The 24,093-nt window shown below is 35.2% G+C and overlaps 1 protein-coding gene across 5 annotated transcripts in view; it reads right to left on the minus strand.

Moving 5' to 3' along the window:
- Window positions 1-5,553: 5,553 nt before the first annotated feature.
- sky (GTPase-activating protein skywalker) overlaps window positions 5,554-24,093 on the minus strand; it is a 122,552-nt gene continuing 104,012 nt past the window's right edge. For all 5 annotated transcript variants that reach the window (XM_074185359.1, XM_074185360.1, XM_074185358.1 and 2 more), the window contains 2 exons: window positions 23,632-23,849; window positions 5,554-16,606 (listed from right to left, as the gene is read on the minus strand). In XM_074185359.1, the coding sequence (XP_074041460.1) occupies window positions 16,456-16,606; window positions 23,632-23,849 (369 nt within the window). In that variant the 3' untranslated portion in view covers window positions 5,554-16,455. The remainder of the gene's footprint in view (window positions 16,607-23,631; window positions 23,850-24,093) is intronic.

Consider the following 24,093-nt stretch of genomic DNA (forward strand, 5'->3'; position numbering starts at 1 on the left):
TTGATCTATTCGCGGGCAGATGGCGCTGTACTTAACCTCCTTGATAGGTTTTTCAAAAGAAAATCAAAATAATGAATATAGTTTAAAAAACACGCTTTTAAAGCATCGAACTAGAAAGTTATAATAAATTTAGTTTAAAAAAACTAAAACACGCTCTCTCCTGTAAGTCAGAAACGTACGTTTAATCGAAAATCATATCCGAAATTCACACCCCTGCGGTCAGCAACTACCGCCCCCCCCCCCAATTTTTTCAATGGCATGGGGGGTCGAGTGATACATCATTTGAAAGGTCTTTTGTCCCTCTGTTATTTTTTTTGAAATTGGTTCATTCGTTATTGAGAAATTAAATGTTGGAACGTTTTATTTGAGAAAAATTCGCTGTCGTTCATTTCAATGAGGAAATCAACAACAAATAATATCAGTGGAAATAGAATCAACGGATAAATTGTTCAAAATGACCTCCACCTAGTTCCATTCAATAATACAGTCTACTCTCGAAAGCGTTCTGTACATTACTCGAGATGTTACGAATCGGCAGTCTCGAACAATTCTCTGTCGCAGGTCTTCTAGATTCGCAGTCTTAGTAGAGTACACTTTCGACTCCAGGTGTCCCCACAGAAAGAAGTCCATCGGTGTGAGATCAGGTGATCTAGCTGGCCACTCCACTGGACCTGTTCTGCGAATCCAACGCATTGGAAAACGTTCGTGCAAAAACTGTCTCACCCGAACATCAAAATGTGGGGGTGCACCATCCTGCTGAAATGGTATTTCATTTTCTACTAAATTGTCATCATTTTCTAAAATTTGCGTAATCATTGGATCTACACAGTCTTGTAATAGATTTAAGTATGTGTCTCCATTGAAATTCCCTCACAATACTGAAGTCGACGATGGAATTTGCATGTTTTCAAAATCTAAAAAACACTGGTGGCTGATACACTAACCACTCTAGCTACTTGTTTGATAGATTGTCGATTATCCATTTGCACGTCCTAAAACTGCAACTTCAACTCTCTGACAGGATGGGATACTTCATGTTTTCTGTTGAGAACAGAACCTGAATTTCGAAACTTATTCATTAACTGTTTAACGTATTGATGACTCACGTTGTGGTCTGGATGATTCGTATTATAAATTCTTGCAGCAGCTTTAGCGCATTCATTATTTCCATAATAGGTTGCAAAAATCTCTATTTTTTCTTCAGTAGAATAAACTATGTTGGAACACAGTGAACAAGGATGACTGAATAATAATTTGTGAAGAGACAGTGGCCAACTATCTGCTTTTTGTTCTGCGACAACTAGATTCAACAAAAACTACCAGTGCAGAAAAAACTAATAGTGTCGTCCATTTCAAAACGTTTACTCCTGATTACATAAATTTTACAAATCTAGAAGACCTGCGACAAAGAATTGTTCGGACACGCCGATTTTTGACTCTGGACATCTTCAACAAAACTTGTGGAATGTCAACCTGTTGAAATTTGGTAGATCAGAATAATTATTGATTACATCTTTAAGAACTGAATCTATTATTAGCATTTATTTCAGAAAAATAAAATGTACTTTCCTTTTAATACCGTTTGAATCAAAATCGTCTACCTTACCAATAATTTTCTTTCGTGAGGATTTTGTAGTCAAAAAATAATGTTTTGCAAATCATCTGTAGGAACAATTAGTTCAGGCCAGTCTTTCCTTACCTATACAGTAGATTTATGGACCCGACACCTATCAGAAAACAACTACTCCCCTGGCTAATACCACGAAGGGCGTTGAATGATATCCGACAAGTGTCAGTGCAGGATTCTTCACTGAAGTTATTCCTGCATATGCTGTTGGCGATACAACCGCCACGATAGATTTAAAATCATTGGAACACACTTGTAGCTCGGATTCGGGCTGTTTGGTCACTCGTCAGTGCAAGGGAGTGCCTATCATCAACATAAAGTCGATGATTTCCGATAATTGAATTCCTTCAGAGTATCATTCCTTGAACTAAACTGAAGCAGACAACAAACAACAGGTTTGTCATCGCCCCATCTGCCTGTGAACGGGGCAACCAACCGCATACCCGAAATTTGACCAATTTCTCGTGTAAGGAAAGAAAACTTTTCATATATAGTCAGTGGGCATACTTGAAGACTGTCTATAAATCAAATCATCTAAAGGAACAATTCGTTCAGGCCAGTCCCAACACCCTACACTGTAGGTTAATGGACTGACAACTATCAAAAAGCAACTACTCCCCTGGCTAATACCACGAAGGGTGTCAGTGCAGGATTCTTCACTGAAATGATTCCTGTCGGTCTGCAAGTGTGTTCCAATAATTGAAAATCTATTACGGCCGTTGTTTTGCCAAGAGCATATGTAGGAATAACTTCAGTGAAGAATCCTGCACTGACACCTGTCGGATATAATCCAACGCCATTCGTGGTATTAGCCAAGAAAGTAGTTGTTTTCTGATAGGTGTCGGTCCATTAACCTACAGTGTGGGAATTGAGACTATCCTGAACGAATTGTTCCTTTAGATCAGGGGTCTCCAAACTTTGAAGCATTCGGGCCATAATGATTTTTTCAGTTTGTTCCAAGGGCCAATTTCTGCTCTTAACTATATTTCTAGACTAGGATAGTCGCAAAGTGCGTGACCTAAGCAAACTTACGCTTTTTTTGCATTTCAATTATTATTGTGTATTGTGACACTTAACGACATCTAGTGACATCTAGTAGCTGAAAAAGATAGTACTATGTACTATCTTTTTCAGCTACCCGCTAGGTGGCATTAGGCGTAATTAAATATTTGGAATTACCGCGTTGGTTCGAGAAAGTTCTGGTTCTAGCTAGTGTATTCCGATCAACTCGAGATGGCGGTAATAATTGTATATAAAAAGGCTAGCGGCGCAACTGCGAGTTAGTCTGCGCAGGAAAGGCGAAGGAAGCGAAACTGTCTATTGTGAAATAAAGTAACACCCGTCAATAAAAGTTTTTTGATTTGACTTATTGTTTTTATGTGTGATCTGTTAGTATGGAAAAGAAGCGAAAAATCTACAGTGAATTCAGAACGTTCCAAGAAAAATGGAACTTTCAGTATTTTGTGATTGAGTCCAGTAATAAGACGCTATGTTTAATTTGTAATGAAACCATAGCTGTTCTCAAAGATTAAAACATTAAACGATATGAATCGAAACATCTTCAAAGTTACTCCAAGTATACAGGAAGTTTGCGGAAGGAAAAATTTGAAGCTTTGAAACGCGGACTCAAATCGCAGCAATCTTTGTTTACCAAAGCGAATACTGAACAAGAGTCTGCAACTCGCGCCAGCTTCCGTGTGGCTCTTGAAATCGGAAAACGTGGCAAACCATTCACCGATGGAGAAATGATAAAAAAAATGCTTGATTGCAGTAGCCGAAGAAATATGCCCCGAAAAGGTTAATTTATTTAAAAGCGTCAGTTTGTCAGCAAACACCGTGGCTCGGAGGGTGCAAGAAATCGCAGAAAATATATCATCTCAACTGTCTGACAAAAATGGACATCATAAATGGTTTTCTCTAGCATTGGATGAGTCAACGGATGTGTCAGATACTGCTCAGGTGTTGATTTTTATTCGCGGAGTATATAAAAGCTATGAAGTGTATGAAGAACTTCTTGAAATTGATAGTATTCACGGCACGACAACTGGGGCAGATAGTTTTAAGGGAGTTGAAAATGCCATTAATAAAAAGAACTTTCGATAGAGAAATTTGAAATCTATAACAACTGATGGAGGCAAAAGTATGTATGGTAAAAATAAAGGAGTGGTTGCACTTGTGTCAAAGGCTGTAGAAAATGATGGTGGTTCAAAACCATTAGTCTTACATTGTATCATTCATCAACTGTCCTTGTGCGGAAAATGTTTGGATATGTCTGAAGTTCTAAAACCAGTCATATCAGTTGTTAACTTCATCAGATCCACTGGGCTGAATCACCGACAATTCCGCGAGTTTATTCAACAGATTGGAGAAAATGATTCACCATATCATACTGCTGTACGCTGGCTTAGTTGCGGAAAAGTCCTTAAGCGCTTTTTTGAACTTCGAGCAGAGATCGAAATTTTTTAAATGAGAAACAGCGCCCTTTTGCCGATTTAGAAAATAGTGAATGGATGTGGAAGTTAGCCTTCTATGTCGATTTGACAAATCATATGAACGAACTGAATTTGAGATTGCAAGGAGAAAATCAGCTTCTCCCTGATTTATACACCAATATCAAATCCTTCAGGCAGAAAATAATACTATTTAAATCGCAATTACGTAAAAAATGTTTCACACATTTTGAAACATGTCAAATATTCAGCCACACTACAGAGACTGAATTTCCCGTCAATTTTACAATCGAAACTTTGAGTGCTTTGAAGATAAATTTTGATACTCGTTTTTCAGATTTTGATGTCATTGCGAATGAAATTAACCTTTTTCAAAATCCTTTTGATTCTGACACTGAAACCCTGGCTCCGGAAGTCCAAATGGAAATTATTGATTTACGGTGCAGTAATATGCTTAAGAACAAATATCAAAATTCATCTTTGTTGGAATTTTATGAGTCTTCCACTGGAACAATTTGATAATTTGCATAAATTTGCTTGTGGGTTGTTTTCTGTTTTTGGTACTACTTACTTGTGTGAGAAAACGTTTTCCAAGAAGTACACAAAGAATTTTTACAGATCTCAATTAACCGATGAGCATCTTAAATCTCTTTTGATAATTTGTACAAGTAAAATTGATCCACAACTACAAAGTTTTGTCGGTGGAAAATCACAATCACATAAATCTCATTAGTGTTTTTGTTTTACTGTGATTCATTTCAATTATTTGTTAGTTATTAATATGCTTAAACTTAGATACTTAAGTAAAGTTTTCTTCGTCATCATTTCTGTCGTTAAGTTTTACCTTGCAAGTAAATAAAACCGAGTAATCATCATTCTGTGTTTTCTTCTTCAACTTATCACAGCAATAGTAACAACAATTAGGTAATCATTGGCTGTCGCGGACCAGATTGATGACAGTAAATCATTGGCTGTCGCGGGCCGGATTGATGGCACTGGCGGGCCGGATTTGGTCCGTGGGCCGTAGTTTTGAGACCCCTGCTTTAGATGATTTGATTTATAGCCAGTCTTCAAGTATGCCCACTGACTATAAAGAACATTTTTGTTTATATTATAACACTTGAAGGAGACACTACAGAAAATTTCCTACTCTTCTCACGATTTCATCAACGGACAATAAAGGATTTGCTTCAATTTGACATTTGTAAATATTCATAATTAAATTTTTTTCAATAATATTAAGGTGCAGTTTTCCTGGTCTTTTTTTAGGTGGAGTGTCAAAAATTGATTCGCAAATGTTGATTTGGTCTTTCCATTCAGGAAAACTACTTCTATGCTCTATTATTCTTTTGGAAGAAGTTCGCCCGGTTTGTACGATATAAAAGTTTGAACAAAAACCACAAGTCAACTTGTATACTCTCCCGATTTAATAAATATTGAACCCAAGAGGAATTTTGAAGAAATGAATACTACTGCTTGATATCAAGACATTTATGAGATTGGATCAACACCAACATGAATAATAATACATTAAATAGATACATCAGTACAAAGGGTAAAGACTGGTAACTACAAGTAATAAAACAGTCAGCACTTGTGTACAAGCTTCAAATGAGTGTGAAAAATATCCTTTAAATCAATTTGCTTGCCTGCACAATTGTACCCGAATATAGGGAAAGTTTGGGTTACAATCGTCACGGCTCAATTATCACATCAGTTATTGCTTTCCATGGATAACAAAAAGCAGGTTTTCATACTCAGAATGACGAAAGTAATCTACAGGAGTAGATTCATTGAGAGTGTTGATGCTATTCATCTGATCTCTAAAGTCATTGAGAGTCCATAACTATTGTTCAACAGGAGATGAAAATTATCTATTTTTGTGTTGTTTGATGGTAGTTATTATCATGAAAAACATAACAGTTTCAGCTTGATTCTGTTTCTTGCTTGTTACGAAATTTCTATTCAAGTATTTTCATAGATATGACAGTTTTGAAATATTTCAATAGGATGAGGCCAAAATCTTTCTTACTCTCAACGTGTCTGTTTCTTTTGAACCTCCTGTTATTATTTGTTGTGGTTGGGATCGCACGTTAAAATATAAAACCCTCACCTTCCCTGACTTCCACAGAGTTACTTATAGGTGACGATATTGTGAAAAAATTATCGTATTCATTCTAAAGTCAAATTAAAAAAAACAGTTCTGATAGTAATTCAAACATCTTGAACTATTTCACCAGTTTCAACATATTTTACATAAATGAACGAAAATTTCGAGTAGCTAGTGTCAAGTTAAAATTCATTTTGAAAACATGCTACATTGCACAATCTTCTTGTGATTGGAATAAATATGTACGATTCCAAATGTGTTTTTCAATATTTACAGGGCCAAGTAATCACACATAAAATATCACAGAATGAATCTGAAAGTTGCAAGAAACAAGGAACTTCTGGTAACAAATCTTACTGAAATGTAAATACAGGATGTAGTGTAAGTACGTGGCCAAACTTAAACGGTCGACATTTTGATTAATTCTGAGAGGAATAAATATTACTGGATTTTTTCCCAACACCAAATCGTTATTTTTAACACCTCAACACGTGTTTCGATCACCAAGCGATCATCTTGGTGATCGAAACACGTGTCGAGGTGTTAATTCGTTATTTTTAACACCTCGATACGTGTTTCGATCACCAAGTGATCATCTTGGTGATCGAAACACGTGTCGAGGCGTTAAAAATAACGATTTGGTGTTGGGAAAAACCTCCCATAATATTCATTACTACACCAAAGGTTCCAAACAGTGCGTCATAAACTGAGAGGAATAGTTCATATAAGCATAGATCCGAGGTAGAGGGTGTCATTATTTGTAACAGAAACACTTTATAATGTCTTAATAATCCTTCAGCCGATTTTTATGAAATGTAGCAGTGTTATTTGGAGTAATGAGGGGCTAATTTAGCCCCAACTAGAATGAAATCATCTTTTGGCATCCTAGAAGGCCCCTCCACAAATAACTTTAACCCAAAAAATGTGCCCCACAAATTTTTTGCAATTTTTGCATTAACAACTGAAACTACAACTTCTTTTCTAAGCACTTTTGTTGAAGGTTGCTTCATTTTTGAGAAAAAAAATCACTTTATTGCATGTCCCTGGGACAACAAAATGGAAATTTGAATTGTCAATCATCAACTACTGGGCTATACTTATCTGTCTTTCATATCAGTAGTCTAGTCTTTGGATCTATAATATGCAGTTAGAATTAAATGTGCATAAAAAAGGTAGATTTCTGTCATTAATCTCTGTAAAGCTTTTGATACTCAGTGTGATCTCTGAACAAGCTAGCCACTGCCAGCGAAACGTCAGGAAAAATACCAAAAATCGACAGCCTTCACACCCTAAAAATAGTAACACTGAAAAGCCCAGCTGCGAAAGCCTTAACTGCTTTTGTTCGATATTGGTATTAAAGGTTATGCATTTTAATGGTTTCAAAACTATTTGAGCCTTTGAAAAATAGGAATAGTTCATTAAAGGAAAATAGTTTGTAGAGTACCGCAGGGATCTACATTAGGACCATTACTCTTTCTCATTTATATAAACTCCATTTTGGAATTAGAACTTTCTGGGAAAATTAGTACATTAATACACCAACAAATAGAAGCCGAAATGAAACAAATAGATATTTGGCTCAATTTACATGAATCGACTTTGAATTTTAAAAAAATCGTCATTTATGTATATTGATGAAAAGCCCTGTGAGACAACTTCTAAAGTAGTGTTAAGACACAACAAAATTGAAAGATACATCAGCGTTCAGTTTTTAGTTTTACATATAGATAGATGAAACTTGATGTCATTTGAAAAAAAGCTAGCTCCAATAATCGGGATTCTATTAGTATAATGGGGAACTGCTTCAAATAGAACTTTGAAACCATTAAGAAGTTTACAGAATGAAGCACTTAAAAATGCATTTTTCATCTACCTTTCTTAGAATCAACTGAATGTTTATATAAACCAAAGTTTTTACTCAAAATCGACTCTATTTAAATTAAAAGTATGCATCTTTCTGCAGTCTGTTATAAAAAATAAAAAACATTCCACTATGTACTTTGAAGAACATAGAAATTCACAAGATCATTAAACAAGACTCAATAATCTGTTAAAAAAAATCTTGATTCTGCATTTTCCAGAAGATCTATATTTTACAAAAGAATACTTGCATATAATGAATTACCAAATGACGTTAAATATTTTTTAGCACAAAAAAAATCAAAATAGCATTAAAGAACTATTTGTTTTATTATTAAACATAATCATATTTGTTTGTTTTTTTTTTGTTAATAATTAGACCAATTCTGACCTTTGAAGTTATATATTTTTGTATGAAAATTTCTTCAATAAATATTTCCCTGTATGTAGTTTTTAGAAAATGAAGAAATAAAAAAATACTCTAGTCTTAGAAATTATTATCACTAGTAATGCAAGCATTAAAAAAACCTTGATTACCAAAAATGTTATTCATTTGTTTGAAAGTGGTTGACAATGTTTCATGGTGAATTTAACTAGTGGGGAACTCCCATTGTCTAATATTTATGATACAATATAATTTGAAATCTATAAAAGAACAAATAAAATAAAAAATCAAAATGAATAGTTAAAAATCACAATTATATTGAGCAATGAAACGTGAAATGAAATTACAATAAAATAAAAATAAGTAAAAAAATTAGAAATTGAAAAATTCAAAATGAAATAAATGATTAGAACCCAGTTACTTCAGGACATTTCTTTGTTAGTATTCACAATCGTTTTCGGGTAATGACTTGACTTATTCCTCCGAGATCTGACTATTTATAGGTCGTTCAAGTGCTTTCACCTATACCCTCTTCCCTCTCTCTGCTTCACTGGTTTAACCGGAGTCGACCGTTTTTCCGGTTGATTGCAGGTTTCCAATGTTGCGTATCTCTACGCTAGCTTGGTTGAATGAGTCATTGGACAAGATATATGCAGCTTCTTTGAACTTCCTCTTGAACCAGTGTTCCCCCTGTGGATGATATCAGCCTAGGACTACTTGATGCCACGTTGATTAGTCCAAACATGCACTGTTATTCCCGATTTGCTGGTTTCTCCTCGCTATGTGCTAAGAGACCATTGAAAGTCCGCAGTGCCGGGAACAAGAAACACACACAGCGAGGAGAAACCAGCAAATCGGGGATAGCAGAGCATGTTTGGACTCATCAACATAACATAAAGTGGTCTCGAACTGAAATCATCCACAGGGAGGAACACTGGTTTAGGAGAAAATTCAAAGAAGTCGCATATATGTTGTCCAGCAACGCATTTGGCCAAGCTAGCGTAGAGATACGCAACATATGGAAACCTATAATCAAGCGGAACACGACCAACTCCCTTCAATCAGTCAGCTCTCGCTAAAACCGATGAAGCGGAGAGAGGAAAGAAGGGATAGGTGAAAGCACTGAATGACCTATAAATAGTCAGTCATCACCCGAAGATGATTGTGGATACTAACAATCGAAACGTCGTGAAATATCTAGGCATTTTATTGTTCAATTTTCCATTTTTTGAAATCATTACAGGGTGTTTTGCTTAATATTATTGTTATCTTCAGCTATTCATTTCAGCTTTCAGGAATTTAAAATCATTTTATGGAAGTCCGAATTAGTAAAATTCAAAAATGTTATTGTTGTCCATGAAGTGATTAAGAAAACGAAGGAAGATTCGACAAAAATGTTAGAAATAAAAAAAAAACTGGAGTTTCAGTTGCTTCGTGTGACAGAAATAACAAAAATTGCAAAAAATCAGTGGCGCACATTATTTAATTAAAGATATTGGTTAAGGTACCTCCTGGGAATCCCCTGGACATGATTTCAATCTAATTAGGGCTGAAGCTCGTTACTGCATCAAATACCACTGTCATTCAAATCAACTGAAGAATTTTTAAAGTATTTAGAAGAAGACAATTTCTTTTACTAACGTCGACACCTTGTACCATGAAAACAAAGCATTGCCGGACACCCCTATAAGTTGGGCCACATACTCAAACAACACCCTGTGTAGTGTGAAATTTCTCTTATTATAAACGAAACAGAATCAATCTGATATCAAACTCGAAGAAATTCTGAAATTTATTCAATAGACTATCATGACAGACATTTCAGATCACTTGAGATTGGAAACACTTATACAGGAAAAATCACCAAGTTTCCATTCGTCAAATGATCATAAAAGAAAATTGAAAGTTGACTTCAATTGTACATACAAAGAGGCGATGAGCTGTAGTTCCGCTTGCCTCTCGATGTTGAAATTATTTTTCTGAAAGCAAGAATTTCTACATGGCAATCTCTCACCAATCTGATCTTGGACTGATTTTTGCAAAAAATACTGAAATGCCTGTCGAAGAAAAGGTACTTTGAACAGATCAAATGACTTCTGAGGTGAAACAAAAAAGTTTGCTGGTACATTATGTATTCTGCATGGCTACATATTACTCATGAGAATTCACAAAATCTAAATCTGTCAATAAATATCACGCTAAACTAAATAATTTTATGTATAAAGCTATATATTTGTTCTAAATATATACATAACAAGCATAGTCCACTTTTTTTCAGCCGTGAAACAACAACACTATAATTATTGAAAATTTAAACCCACTGTTATATAAAGCACCTAATTATAACATCACTTTCTAAACACTGCTTCAAGACAAAAGGGAACTCTGTGTATCGATGGGATGCAGTTTATAAGAGTTTCGAAAGAATTTTGACAGTTGCACATGAATTAATTGACATTACAGTGGTCCGAAAAGTTTCCGACCTCAACATGAAGATGGCAGCACTCGTAAATAAAATCTAGTCAATTTCGTTGCTCATATTTCAGCCATTTTGGATGCGCAGTGAGTTGATGTGTTTTTAAGAAACAGGACAAAAGAGTATCAAGCTGTCTTTAAATCTTTGTTTTTAAAAGTCAATACGCCTACGCAAATCAAAGATGAATTGGATTCTGTGTATGGGGACTCCACTATAATTTGCCACAGTGAAACTTTGGGCAGCTGAACGTGGCCGCAAGAGCTTGTGAGACGATGAACGTTTGGGACGTCTGAAAACTGCAACTACCAACGAAAACATCGCCAAAGTTCGCCAAATGGTGCTAGACGATCGACGAATTAAAGTGAGATATCAGAGGTTATGAACATGTCAAAAGAAGGTGTTTATCACATATTGAATCCAAATTTAGGATTGAGAAAGCTGTCCTCGCGTTGGGTGCCGCGTTTGCTCACGCTAGACCAAAAAGGTGTTGGAATAAACATTTCCAACGCTGTGTTGGCGCAGTTTAGGCGCGATAAATCCGAGCTTTGGCACCGATTAAGCACTGTAGATGAAACTTGGATACATCATTATACGCCCGAAACAAAAATACAGTCCAAACAATCTACTGCAAAAGAGGAACCGGCTCCAAAAAGTGCAAAAACTGTTTTTTCGGCTAGGAAAGTGATGACAACTGTTTTTTGGTATAGTCATGAAGTTATTTTCTTCTTCAAAAAGGAAGTGTGTAGAGTTAAAGAGTCTATGAAAAAAAAAAAACTGATAAAATGTCTTATATCTTTGTCAGATCAGAAACTTTTCAGATCACCCTCGTATGCATACAAACAAATCAATTCTAAAAAAAGAAGAGACATTCCACATAACTTAAAACAACAGCCCACATATCGATTTGCAGTTCGCAATTTTTTGGGCGAATACATTTTTGCTTCAATCTTCCGAAACGTTAATTTAAAAACGAAAAATCATTTGATTCGCGAGAAAAGTCTAAATAAAAATACATTGTTCAAATATGTATTATTTTGTACTCATGTTTAGATAACACATTTCAAACATAATAAAATCTCTATGCTAAAAACAACAAAAAGTCTCTCAAAATGATACACTTAACAAACTTAACAGCAAAAAATACTTTTTTCAACATCAAATGTAATACTTTTGTAAATCTATACTTATCTAATATTTTTTTCTTAATTTAATGTACCATATATTAATGAGAGTAATACCAAATGTTGGTGACATGCAAACTGAAGATAAACAAAGTTTCTCAATTAATTTTATTTGAGCAGGGTAGTTGTGGTCTTATTTTCCTCGGCCTAGTAGGCATTCGCGTTTCTCTCATTTCCAATTTCTATACCGTGGGATCAACGCTGCACTTTTTTGTTATTTGAAAAAGTTACTTCAGATGATGTTGCTTTTGCAGTAATTTTCACTCCTTGGGGGTGTATTCGAAAGATTTAACCAGCAATATTTCATTTCATCAGTTGTTAGTGGACCAAAGTGGCTACATACTCAACATTGTACATCCCCCAACTCAAAATTGGTATAGAGCCATATACGAGGGTGGTCCTAGAAGTACCCAGCCTGACCTACAGATGGCGGCAGTTTGAAAAATGTCACTGTATTAGAAAGTACACAATGTATAAAGCATGTTTCAAGTTTGAAGACGCTGCGTTGTTTAGTATTTGTCCGGCAGCCATCAGTAGCCGAACGTTTTCGGTGCATTTGTGGAAGTGGAGAAAATTGGTCATTGTTATGTGTAACAATACTTTTATTTGAAAGACCTCAGCCCAACCAATATAAAAACTGAACTGGATTCTACTCTAGGCGAGTCTGCTCCTTTGTTTACAATAGCGAAATATTGGGTAGCAGAGTTTGAACGAGGCCATACGAGTTGGCAAGACGAGCATCTTAGTGGTCCACCAAATGAGGTAACGACTTCAGAAACGGTGAAGAAAATCCACAAAGCGGTACTGAATGATCGTCCACTGACAGTGCGCGAGCTAGCAGACTTATTAGGTATTTCCAAAAGTTTATACAAGATGGGTGCCGCGATTGCTCACACTAGAGCAACGACAGTGTCGTGAAGATGTCTCAATTGAGTGTTTAATGAAGTTTCACAGCAACGAAGCAGAATTCCTACGTCATTTCACAACCGTGGATGAAACATGTGTCCATCACCCGAAAAAAAAAAGAACAATCAAAAACAGTGGACTCAAAAGGGACAACCGGCTCCAAAGAAGGCGAAGACCGTTTCATGTGAAGGCAAGGTCATGGCATCGGTTTTTTTGGGATGCGCGTCGCATAATTTTCATTGACTATTCAAAAAAAGGTAAAACTATCAACGGCGAGTTTTATGCGAATTTATTACAACGTTTGAGTGAAGAAATGAAGCAAAAACGGCCGCATTTGGCCAAGAAAAATGTTTTGTTTCATCAAAACAATGCATCAGCTCACAAATCCATTATCGCAGCTAGATTTAGCTCCTTCGGATTATGGTCTGTTTCGGAACTTGGAAAAAATGGCTCAGTGGTCAAAGATTTTCCAACGATGAAGAAGTGACGTCAGCAGTTAATCACTATTTTGGAGAGCACGACAGTTCTTATTGAGAAAACAGTATCGAACTTTTTGAATGTCGCTTGTAAAAGTGTATAGAGCTGCAAGGAGATTATGCTGACAAATAAATACATTGTTTTCCAAAATTTTTGTACTTTCTTTGTTGAGCTGAGTACTTATAGGACCACCCCCGTAAGTTTCACTCCTTCAAAGTGAATTTGAAAGATTTAAGCAGTAAAATTTCATTTCATCAGCTGTTAGTATACCAAAGTGGCTACAAACTCAACTTTACACGTTTTTTAAAGTTTATTTCCTTAAATTTCCACCCCCCACTCCAAAATTGGTATAGAGCAAGATCTGCTGTAACAAAGTAATTTAGTCACTGTATCAGTTGTAAGTATACCAAAACTTTACAAACTCAACTACTTTTGAAGAGTTTATTTTCATAACCCTTATCAATACCCGCCCCCTTAAAAAATGGCTGTAAAATAATAATTTTGTCACTGAAAAACCACAACAATTGTTACCTTCGACATAATTATCCAAGGTATTTGTATCTTCACTCAATCAAACGTAAAACAATTTTCATATAAGACATACGTAAAATCACCAACATATCCAGGTAGAAATACTCGGTTCAAAATAATGTTACCGTGATGCCATTAGTGAAAATATAACCTAAAATGAAATGAGCATCTTTTTGATTCCGAAAAATTTCACAGATCTATGTTGAACTGTTTCAAAACTTTCAGCAACTCATTTTTGTTCCTTTTATTACCTAAAAAATTTCAGTCGCTTAAATGAATATGTTCTTACTTCGGCTAAAACATAAATAATCAAAAAACTAAAAAAACAACTGAAGACTACTCAGAATATTTTGAATCATAAAAAATATCTAAATAATACTTTCCGTGCCATAAAAAATGAGATGATTCAATACATTTTTGGCACAGTTTTATGCACAGAAACATCAGAATTATTACAATACAGAAAAACTGGAAAATCTTAGCACCGCATTGAATCGGATTAATTTCCAAACACTCAATATCACAAACATGAATAGCTACAATGTAACAAAATACAGCTAAGTCACATAATATGTATTCATATAAGAGCAGAACTATTCGAACGTGAGAACCTTGTCAGCAGTGAGAGACAGAAAGTCGAGTTGAATTGGAGGAAAGTTTACAATTTTTAGAGTACCGTTGAATGAAACTGAAGAATCGATTCTAGTTTGAAATTTTAATTGTTTTTCCTTGTTAAGAAAACTTTCACCGTGTCCTCTGACTTGGGGGCCAAGTGAAGACCTCCTTTTTTTGATTGAAAAAGTTTATTTCATATCAAGAAATTTAACTTTCAATATTTGCCATGAGCTAATGTAAAGCGCATTTTTTTTTTTTTTTTTCAAAAAACTTTGAAGTTCATACAAAGTTCCTCAGAAGAAAATGTAGAATATTGTTCAGAAAAAGTAACAATTATACTACCAGAAATGGATATATAATTTCATTTCTACAGTATTTCCAACACTGTGAGACTACGTTGGATTTTTCATCCCTTGTTTTCAATTTCAGCTCTTCTTCCCTCCACTTATTTTCAACTGACTAAATCTAGATGGTAGTTCATTCTCGATTTATGATGGAAGAATTTCAAGAGAATTTTCAAAACTATCAGAGAGTAATCATACATTTATAGCAGATATGTTTGAGGTTAAATATGTGACACAAATCACAGGTCCCTTAATTTAAAAATTTTATGGTGGAAAGTTGCAGCAGCCTTGCGATACAAACCTGAACATTTAATAAAGATATTTTTCCATAAGCAGGAGAGCTACAGACGATTCTTACTGTCATTCAAAAGTACTCTGAAATAGACAAGTTCAATTCATTTCAACAGACTCACTATCTTTTACCCCGTTCATTACATTCCCACTCGAATTCTGATATATATACACACAAGTATATATACACACATATGTGTATATACATATGTATATATATACTTGCATATATACATGTATATACACCTTCAATATATATACATATATGTATATATATACACATATGTATATATACATATATATGTATATATGTAAATATATATACATATATGAAGGTAGGTGGGTAGGTAGTATATGCAAAGCAAGGAGTACCGAGATTTTCAATCATTACAAGTTCAAAAAAACAAACTTCCCCTTTTATTTCAATTCCTTGTGCTTTCATCTCTGCATAGAGACTTCTTCAGGATGCTAAAATGAATTACAACAGAAAAGGACTTTGAAAAATGACCGATATATACAAGTAAATTGATATTAGTGAAGTTCTGACCTAATAAACATATACAAAGTTTATGAAATTAAGACATTGATGTTGTCATAACCTCAAAATATCTGACACTATTGATGCAAAAATATGTATTGACTGAAAATCCCGTTACTCCCTACCCACCTTTCATACATATATAATGTATATACATATACATATTTATACTATATATATATACATTATATGTATATACATATATACTACATATAATGTATATACATATATACATACTATATATATATATATAACTCAAAAACTAAAATATACAATTCAACATTTCGAAAAAAGGAATATTAAATAATCTAAAACGCGCTATTTCTACGACTAGATCTAGTAAATGACATCCAGAAATCTCCACTTCTAGATTCTTCAGTTACAAAGTAGATACATTTTTGTAAACATTCAGCTACATAAAGAGAATATGAAGGTGTTTATCAATAGTACTTGAATTGTCGTCCTACCTAACCATTATGGCTTGACTTACTTAAGCACTGGTGGAATGCAGATGATTTTTTTTCCTGAAATTTTCAGACAGGATGGACAGGATAAACTCAAATCTACGAATACATTCCAATCAGAATGAGAACAGATATAACCTATTGAAGAAAAATATATAAATTATATTTGAATGTGTTGATTGTTCGATGAGAATCGTTGTTTAGCTGAGTTGATCGGTAGCAAAGCCATAAACTTCCAGCACTCTTATCTCAAAATCGCCTCCTGGTACTAGAGGAGGATTGTTGAATGTGGAACATGCATCAGTTTTGCCATATCGTATATTTTCGTCCATCCATATTCCCTGACCTTCCCTGTAAATGAAATACTAGTAGCAGTAATGTTCAAAGTCTCTATAGTTTTCATAAATACTGGAATTATCCAAAGAAAGGAAGGAAGCAATCAATTTGAAACAAGTAACTCTATACAAAGGTGTGTAGATCATGCAAAGAGGTAACTTTCAGAGACAAACTGTAAGAAAAAGAAGAATACAAAAAACATGTATAGTTCAATGATTATGTGAAAGTAGTTATTTGTGTTTGAAAGTTACTTCTATGCATGATCTACTCATCTTTGTGAGCCAATTGCCTTCTTTCTTTATCTGGTAGATTCCCAAATTTTATTTGTGTTATATCTCTTCTGAAAATGACCTCTTTCAATTTATACTGAAATTAGTTTTGTAAATCCTGGTTTAAAAAAATATTTCCATCCGAATCCAAGAAACACAAAATCATATAAAAAATATCATAATGTATTACAACAATTGATTCTTAGATTATTTTTATATTAATGTGATCATCGTTTGAAGAGAAAGAGAATAGTCAGAAAGGTAATATTTTGTTTTGATAGTTTCGTCAAATGATAATAACTTGTCATGCACTGTTAGTAAAAGAAATTGTCTTCTCCTAAATACTTTAAAAATTATTCAGTTGATTTGAATGACAGTGGTATTTGATGTAGTAACGAGCTTTAGCCCTAATTAGATTGAAATTATGTCCAGGGGATTCCCAGGAAGAACCTTAACCAATATCTTTAATTAAATAATGTGCGCCACTGATTTTTTGCAATTATTGTTATTTTTTTCACAAGAAGCAACTGAAACTCTAGTTTTTTTTATTTCTAACATTTTTGTCGAATCTTTCTTTGTTTTCTTAATCACCCCTTGGACAACAATAACATTTTTAAATTTTACTAGTTCGGACTTCCATAGTATGATTTGAACTCCCTGAAAGCTGAAATAAATAGCTGAAGATAACAATAATATTGAGCAAAACACCCTGAAATAAAGTCAAAAAAGTGGAAAATTGAACAATAAAAGAGATTTCAAGCAAAGATACTTCACGACGTTTCGATTGTTAGTATCCACAATCATCTTCGGGTGATGACTAGACTTATTCCTCCGAGATCTGACTATTTATAGGTCATTCGAGTGCTTTCACCTAACCCTTCTTCCCTCTCTCTGCTTCATCGGTTTTAGCGGGAGCTGATCGTTTGACAGGAGTTGGTCGTCTTCCGCTTGATTATAGGTTTTCATATGTTGCGTATCTCTACGCTAGCTTGGCTAAATGCCTTGTTGGACAACATATATGCGACTTCTTTGAATTTTCTCCTAAACCAGTGTTCCTCCCTGTGGATGATTTCAGCTTGAGACCACTTTATGTTATATTGATGAGTCCAAACAAGCTCTGCTATTCCCGATTTGCTGGTTTCTTCTTGCTGTGTGTTTCTGCAGTGCCGGGCTCAATGACCTCTTAGCACACAGCGAGGACTCATCAACATGGCATCAAGTGGTCCTAGGCTGAGATCATCCACAGGAGGAGCACTGGGTCAAGAGGAAGTTCAAAGAAGCTGCATATATCTGACCCAACGACACATTCAGCCAAGCTAGCGTAGAGATACACATTGGAAACCTGCAATCAAGCGGAAAAACTGTCAACTTCCCTCAAAACTGTGAAGCGGAAAGGGGGAAATATTGATTTAAAAAATTTTAATTTATAAATAGAATCGATAGAGTAAACGCTTTGGTTTATATAGACATTTAGTTGGATCTAAGGAAGGTAGATGAAAAATGCATTTAATTGCTTCATTCTGTAAACTTCTTAATGGTTTCAAAGTTGTATTTGAAGCAGTTCCCCATTATACTAATAGAATCCCGATTATTGGAGCTAGCTTTTTTCAAATGATATCAAGTTTCATCTATCGATATGTAAAACTAAAAACTGAAAGCTGATATATCTTTCAATCTTGTTGTGTCCTAACACTACTCTAGAATTTGATACACAGGGCTTTTCATCAATATACATAAATGACGATTTTTTAAAATTCAAAGTCAATTCATGTAAATTAAGCTAAATATCTATTTGTTTTAATTCGGCTTCTATTTGTTGGTGTATTAATGTACTAATTTTCCAGAAAGTTGTAATTCTGAAAAGGAATTTATATAAATGAGAAAGAGTAAAGGTCCTAATGTAGATCTCTGCGGTACTCTACAAACTATTTTACTTTAATGAACTATTCCTATTTTTCAAAGGCTCAAATAGTTTTGAAACCATTAAAATGCATAACCTTTGATACTGATATCCTTTGATGCTGATAGTAACACAAGTCCGGCTTTAGCAGCCGGGCTTTTTAGTGTTACTATTTTTAGTCGATTCGGCTGTCGATTTTTAGTATTTTTTTCCTGACGAGTCTCAAAAGCTTGACAGAAGTCCACATTTTTTATGCACATTTAATTCTAACTGAATATTAGAGATCCAAAGAATAGAGTACTGATATGAAAAAGAGACAAGTATAGCCCAGTTGTTGATGGTTGACAATTCAAATTTTCCATTTTGTTGCATGTCCCTGACATGCAATAAAGTGATTTTTTTTCTCAAAAATGAAGCAACCTTCAACAAAAGTGCTTAGAAAAAAAGTTGTAGTTTCAGTTTCCAATGCAAAAAAAATGTAAAAATTGCAAAAAATTTGTGGGGCACATTTTTTGGGTTGAAGTTATTTTTGGGGGGGGGCTTCTAGGACGCCAAAAGATGATTTCATTCTAGTTAGGGCTAAATTAGCCCCCCATCACTCCAAATACCACTGCTACATTTCAAAAAAATGGGCTGAAGGATTATTAAGACATTAGAAAGTGTTTCTGTTACAAATAATGACACCCTCTACCTCGGATCTATGCTTATATGAACTATTCCTCTCAGTTTATGATGCACTGTTTGGAACCTTTGGTGTAGTAATGAATATTACTGGATTTTTTTTCCCAACACCAAATCGTTATTTTTACACCTCGACACGTGTTTTGATCACCAAGTGATCATCTTCAAGAGAAAGAATAAACTTTTTTTTAACAAAACACAAATCTTTAAGAGGCTTTCAGAGCGGTGCCTGTGCGAAAGTAGCGATTCACATTGGATTTGAATTGCTGGAGATTCAATCAATATGGAAAAACGTTCTCAGGAAGTCACATAAACGCTGTTCTCCAGATGATGAGTGAAGTTCGAGGTGCACTGAGTTGAACCTCAAAACGATGAGTAGCAGCCACAGTCCGATGCGTATTTCTGATATGTACCGCTCACTTGAACACTTCTCCAACCTTTCTTCGATGTCCAGGCTATCAAGATTGCACATAACGTTCGCTCTCCAGTCAGGCGGATGATTCTTTTCTAGATGGAATTCAGCAATTTCAGGGTATGCTTAGGGGTGGAGCTCCATACATGAGAACAATACTCCAAAGAAAGTCTGATCTGAGCTTTATAAAGCATTAAAAGCTGCTGAGATTTGTACAGTTTTCTGGTTTGGAACGGTGTTCCAAGCATTTGAGAAGCAGCCTTTGCAATTCCAGCGACATGATTGTGCTAAGACATATTGTTGTCAATTTTAACCCTCAACAAACTTATCGAAGCAGAAAACGGAATTGTCTGACCTGACATTATTATATCTGGTTCAGAAACATTTATCTTCTTGGAGAAAACCGATGCCTGAGTTTTTATGGTATTGAATTGAACATGGTTACTTTCACCTTAATTTGAAATCACTTCTGGATCCTCATTAAGATATGCAAATGGAATGCGAGACAAGTGTTGCTGTCTTCAGCAAAGCAATATGTTTTTTCCAATAAGTCGTTGATATACAACGACGGTTGGAGACAATATGGATCCCTGGGAAACACCAGCGTTGATGGTAAACGTATTCGAGAGATATCCATTGACGGCCACTTGCAGGGAACATTCTTTCAGGAACCTGAAGAGCCATACACAAAAATTATCCGACAAGCCATAGCATCGAAGTTTGGCCAGCAAACCCTCATGCCACACACGGTCAAAGGTCTTAGAAATATCAAGCGCACCAGCTCTTGATTTCCCATGTTTCTCGATTGCGTTATTCCAAATATGGGTGACATACAATAGAAGGTCGCCTGTTGATCTTTGTTTCCAGAAGCCATATTGATGATCGCTTGAGATGTTGAAGCCTTCCAGATATTTGAAGATATGTTGATTTATGACTTTCTCCATGATTTTTGATATCACTGATAGCAAAGCGACTGTTATAGTTATTTGGGAGATTTTTCTTGCCCTTTTTGGGAATAGGCTGAACGCGAGCAATCTTCCAACAAGAAGGAAAAACCCCTTTCTTGTAAGACAGGTTGAAAAGTTTGCAAAATACTGGTGCGAGTTCATTTGCGTACTTTTTAAGTACGATGAGGGCCAGACGCCTTGTTGATATTGAACTGTTTCAAAATTCACCTGACTAGACGATGTCTAAAAGTAATTTCCGGCATTGTGGATTCTAGTTTGGGAATAGTGGGTGGTACCCTTCCCAGAAAATCGACTGTGGAGTGCGACGCAAATTGTCCAGCTAGTAGATTTGCTTTTCCTATGGCTGTTGTTGCAATTGAACCAACCGCTTGTGTTAGTGGTGAAATTGTGGATTTTGTAAGTTCTGATATAACATTTCCCATAACAGAAAAGTGACAAGTCCCTAACCTTCCTTCAATGTTCCGAACTGTCAAGGTTGTTTGTGATATTTATATTACCAATCAGGCGAATGACTCTCTTTTCAGCAGAATCCAGCAGTCGCAAGGGGCCAAATCCGGTGAATACGGTGGCTGAGGCATGATTACACCGTCGTTTTTGGCAAAAAAATTACGAACAAGAAATGAAGAGTAAACAGATGCATTATCGTGTTGCCTAATCATATACCCATGATTCGTCACCATTTATGATCCTTTTAAGCAAGTCTGGATCGTCGAAGACGATCTAGACTTGCTTAAAATGCTAAAGCATCTTGAGCGATCATCAATATGGCTTTCGGAAATAAATATCACAGGCGACCTTCTATCGTATGTCACCCATATTTGGAATAACGCCAATCGAAAAACATGGAGAATCAAGAGTTGTTACGCTTTTTCTAAGGCCTTTGACCGTGTGTGGCATGAGGGTTTGCTGGACAAACTTCCATGCTATGGCTCACCGCTTCCATGCTATGGTGAAAATTCGCTGCCACAAGATTCATGTCCAAAATTTACGAAAAAATTGCATGGCATGAGCCAACCGATATGTCGACATCCTCAGCAACTTCTCTAATAGTGACTTGACGATTCTTCATAACGATTTTCTTCACTTTCTCAACATTTTCATCGGTTGTTAATGTGCTGGGTCCTCCGGGGCGAGCGTCGTCATTCACATCTTCTCGACCTTCCACGAAAAGCTTGTACCACTTGTTAACATTTTTCTGACTCAGAGTACAATCACCGTATGCCACTGTCAACATTTCAAGTGTTTTTTGGCACTCAATTCCATTTTATACACACAATTTGATGTAAATTATTTGGTCTATTTTTATCAATAGCCGAAAATCGCCAAACACGCAAAATATTCGTAACTCTTATGCCTTTCACCAACAAACTGAACAAACGAAAAATGTTGAAACTGTGAAAATTGTTCGAGACGAGTGTACCAACATGAAAAAATTAAAAAATCCATATTCGAATGTACGTAGCCTACGAAATTTGAACATTCACCTTATTTTTTCAACAGTCTACGTATTGTAGCAGAGAGAGACTAGGCAACTCTATCAGATATTACCGGAAAGGTATACCAGCAAATTATAACATGGGCTAGTAAAAATCACCTGAAACTCAACATAACTAAAACTGTGCTAATGAAATTTACTATGGTTACAAATGAGTCCGAGATTTTCAGTATATATGAGGATGATGATTTTCATGTAGAATCCTCTAAAGAAACTAAATTATTAGGCATCACAGTTGATTACAGACTCACCTGGACTCACATCGACTCACTTTATGAAAAACTACATAAAAATTGTTATGCGTTAAGATTCTTGTCTAACTACTGTAATGCTGAATCTTGTTGAGTCTATACTATGCCACTATTCATTGTCATTTGCGATACGGGATTTTGAATTGGGATACGGGATCGTCAGTGGAAAGGATTTTCATATTACAAAAGTCGGCAATTCGAATAATTGCTAAACTTGGATGGAGAGAGTTATGCAGGAGCTCTTCCAAAAACCTGAAACTTCTTACGGTTGTTGGGATATATATTTATGAATTATGTATTTTTGTTTATAATAACAAATCAAGTTTTTTATCGAACAAGCAAACTCATGATTATCCAACTCGCTCTGGAAATTTGATAGTACCTCGATCACTTCGAACAGCCATCTTTATCTCGGACCGAAAATTTTCAACAAATTAGACGAAAATATGAAGACAGCCCCAAATATAAATATTTTGAAATCAAGATTGAAAATTTTTTTATTTGAAATAAATTGCTACTCCTTAGAGGAATTTTATCGATGATTTTATCTCTCTCCATGTTATTTGTGTTTCTTGTTCATTTGGCAAATCATTTGTAAATACCTATAGTTTTTTTCTTTTTTAGGCTGACGTTTTCCTGGTTATTGTATATTGGAAGATATGTTTTTTCATCTTTTTTCCATTGTACCTTTCAACAAGTGAAATATTTGATAATATATAAATAAATAAATAAAAAATTGTAACGATTCTGAAGCCGGCCCTGACCGATATCTCAGCCAGTGAGCCAGAAATCTACAGCGATCGTTAACGATATAAAAGGCCGGCTTTTCGTCCAGAGAGATGGCAGTCGAATTCAGAAAGCAAATAAATAATAAATTTGTTTAAGACAGTAAATTCGTTAAATTGTTAAAGAATGAATGCCAAAGAAAAAGACAAAAAATTTTCGTTGTATTCATATTCTCGAAGGAGGTAGCTGATTGTGGGAAATTTAGGATTCGGGAAAACAGTACCCTGGTAGGCATATATTCCTTGTTTGGCTTCTTACAGAAATGACATGATACTAACCCGCCACCGATGGTGATCATTTTGGAATCAGCAGCCATAAATAATTCGGCTCCATGGCCTACTTTGTCGCCTTCCATTCCGACCCAAGTATATTTATTTCTCTCTGGATACAAAGAGAACAAAAAGGTTTCTCCCGTGCCGAAATAGGCCTGTCTATTTCCTCTGTCATCTTTGATGTTCCTCTCCGCCCAACGAGAAGAACAGTACGCACCAAATACCTGAAACCAATATGTAGTGAATAGAAAAAAAAACTAAAAGTGTACTCAAGTTTAGTGAGGCCCTTCCTTCACCCCCAATTTTTTTAAATGGAAAGCATAGGCTTTGTGATATATCGTTTGAAAGGTCTCTTCATTCTCTTTTCAAAAATGTTATCGCTTTCAAGTTTATTGTATATCAAGCGCCTGGCGCTTTTTTCACAATAATACTACTACTAAGTTTTCGTTCGTTATTGTTTTTTAAAGC

Source organism: Leptinotarsa decemlineata, unplaced genomic scaffold (assembly GCF_025532065.1).
Source record: "Leptinotarsa decemlineata unplaced genomic scaffold, Ldec_3_MD MMD2_tig00026374_RagTag_RagTag, whole genome shotgun sequence".
NCBI classification, from domain to species: domain Eukaryota; kingdom Metazoa; phylum Arthropoda; class Insecta; order Coleoptera; family Chrysomelidae; genus Leptinotarsa; species Leptinotarsa decemlineata.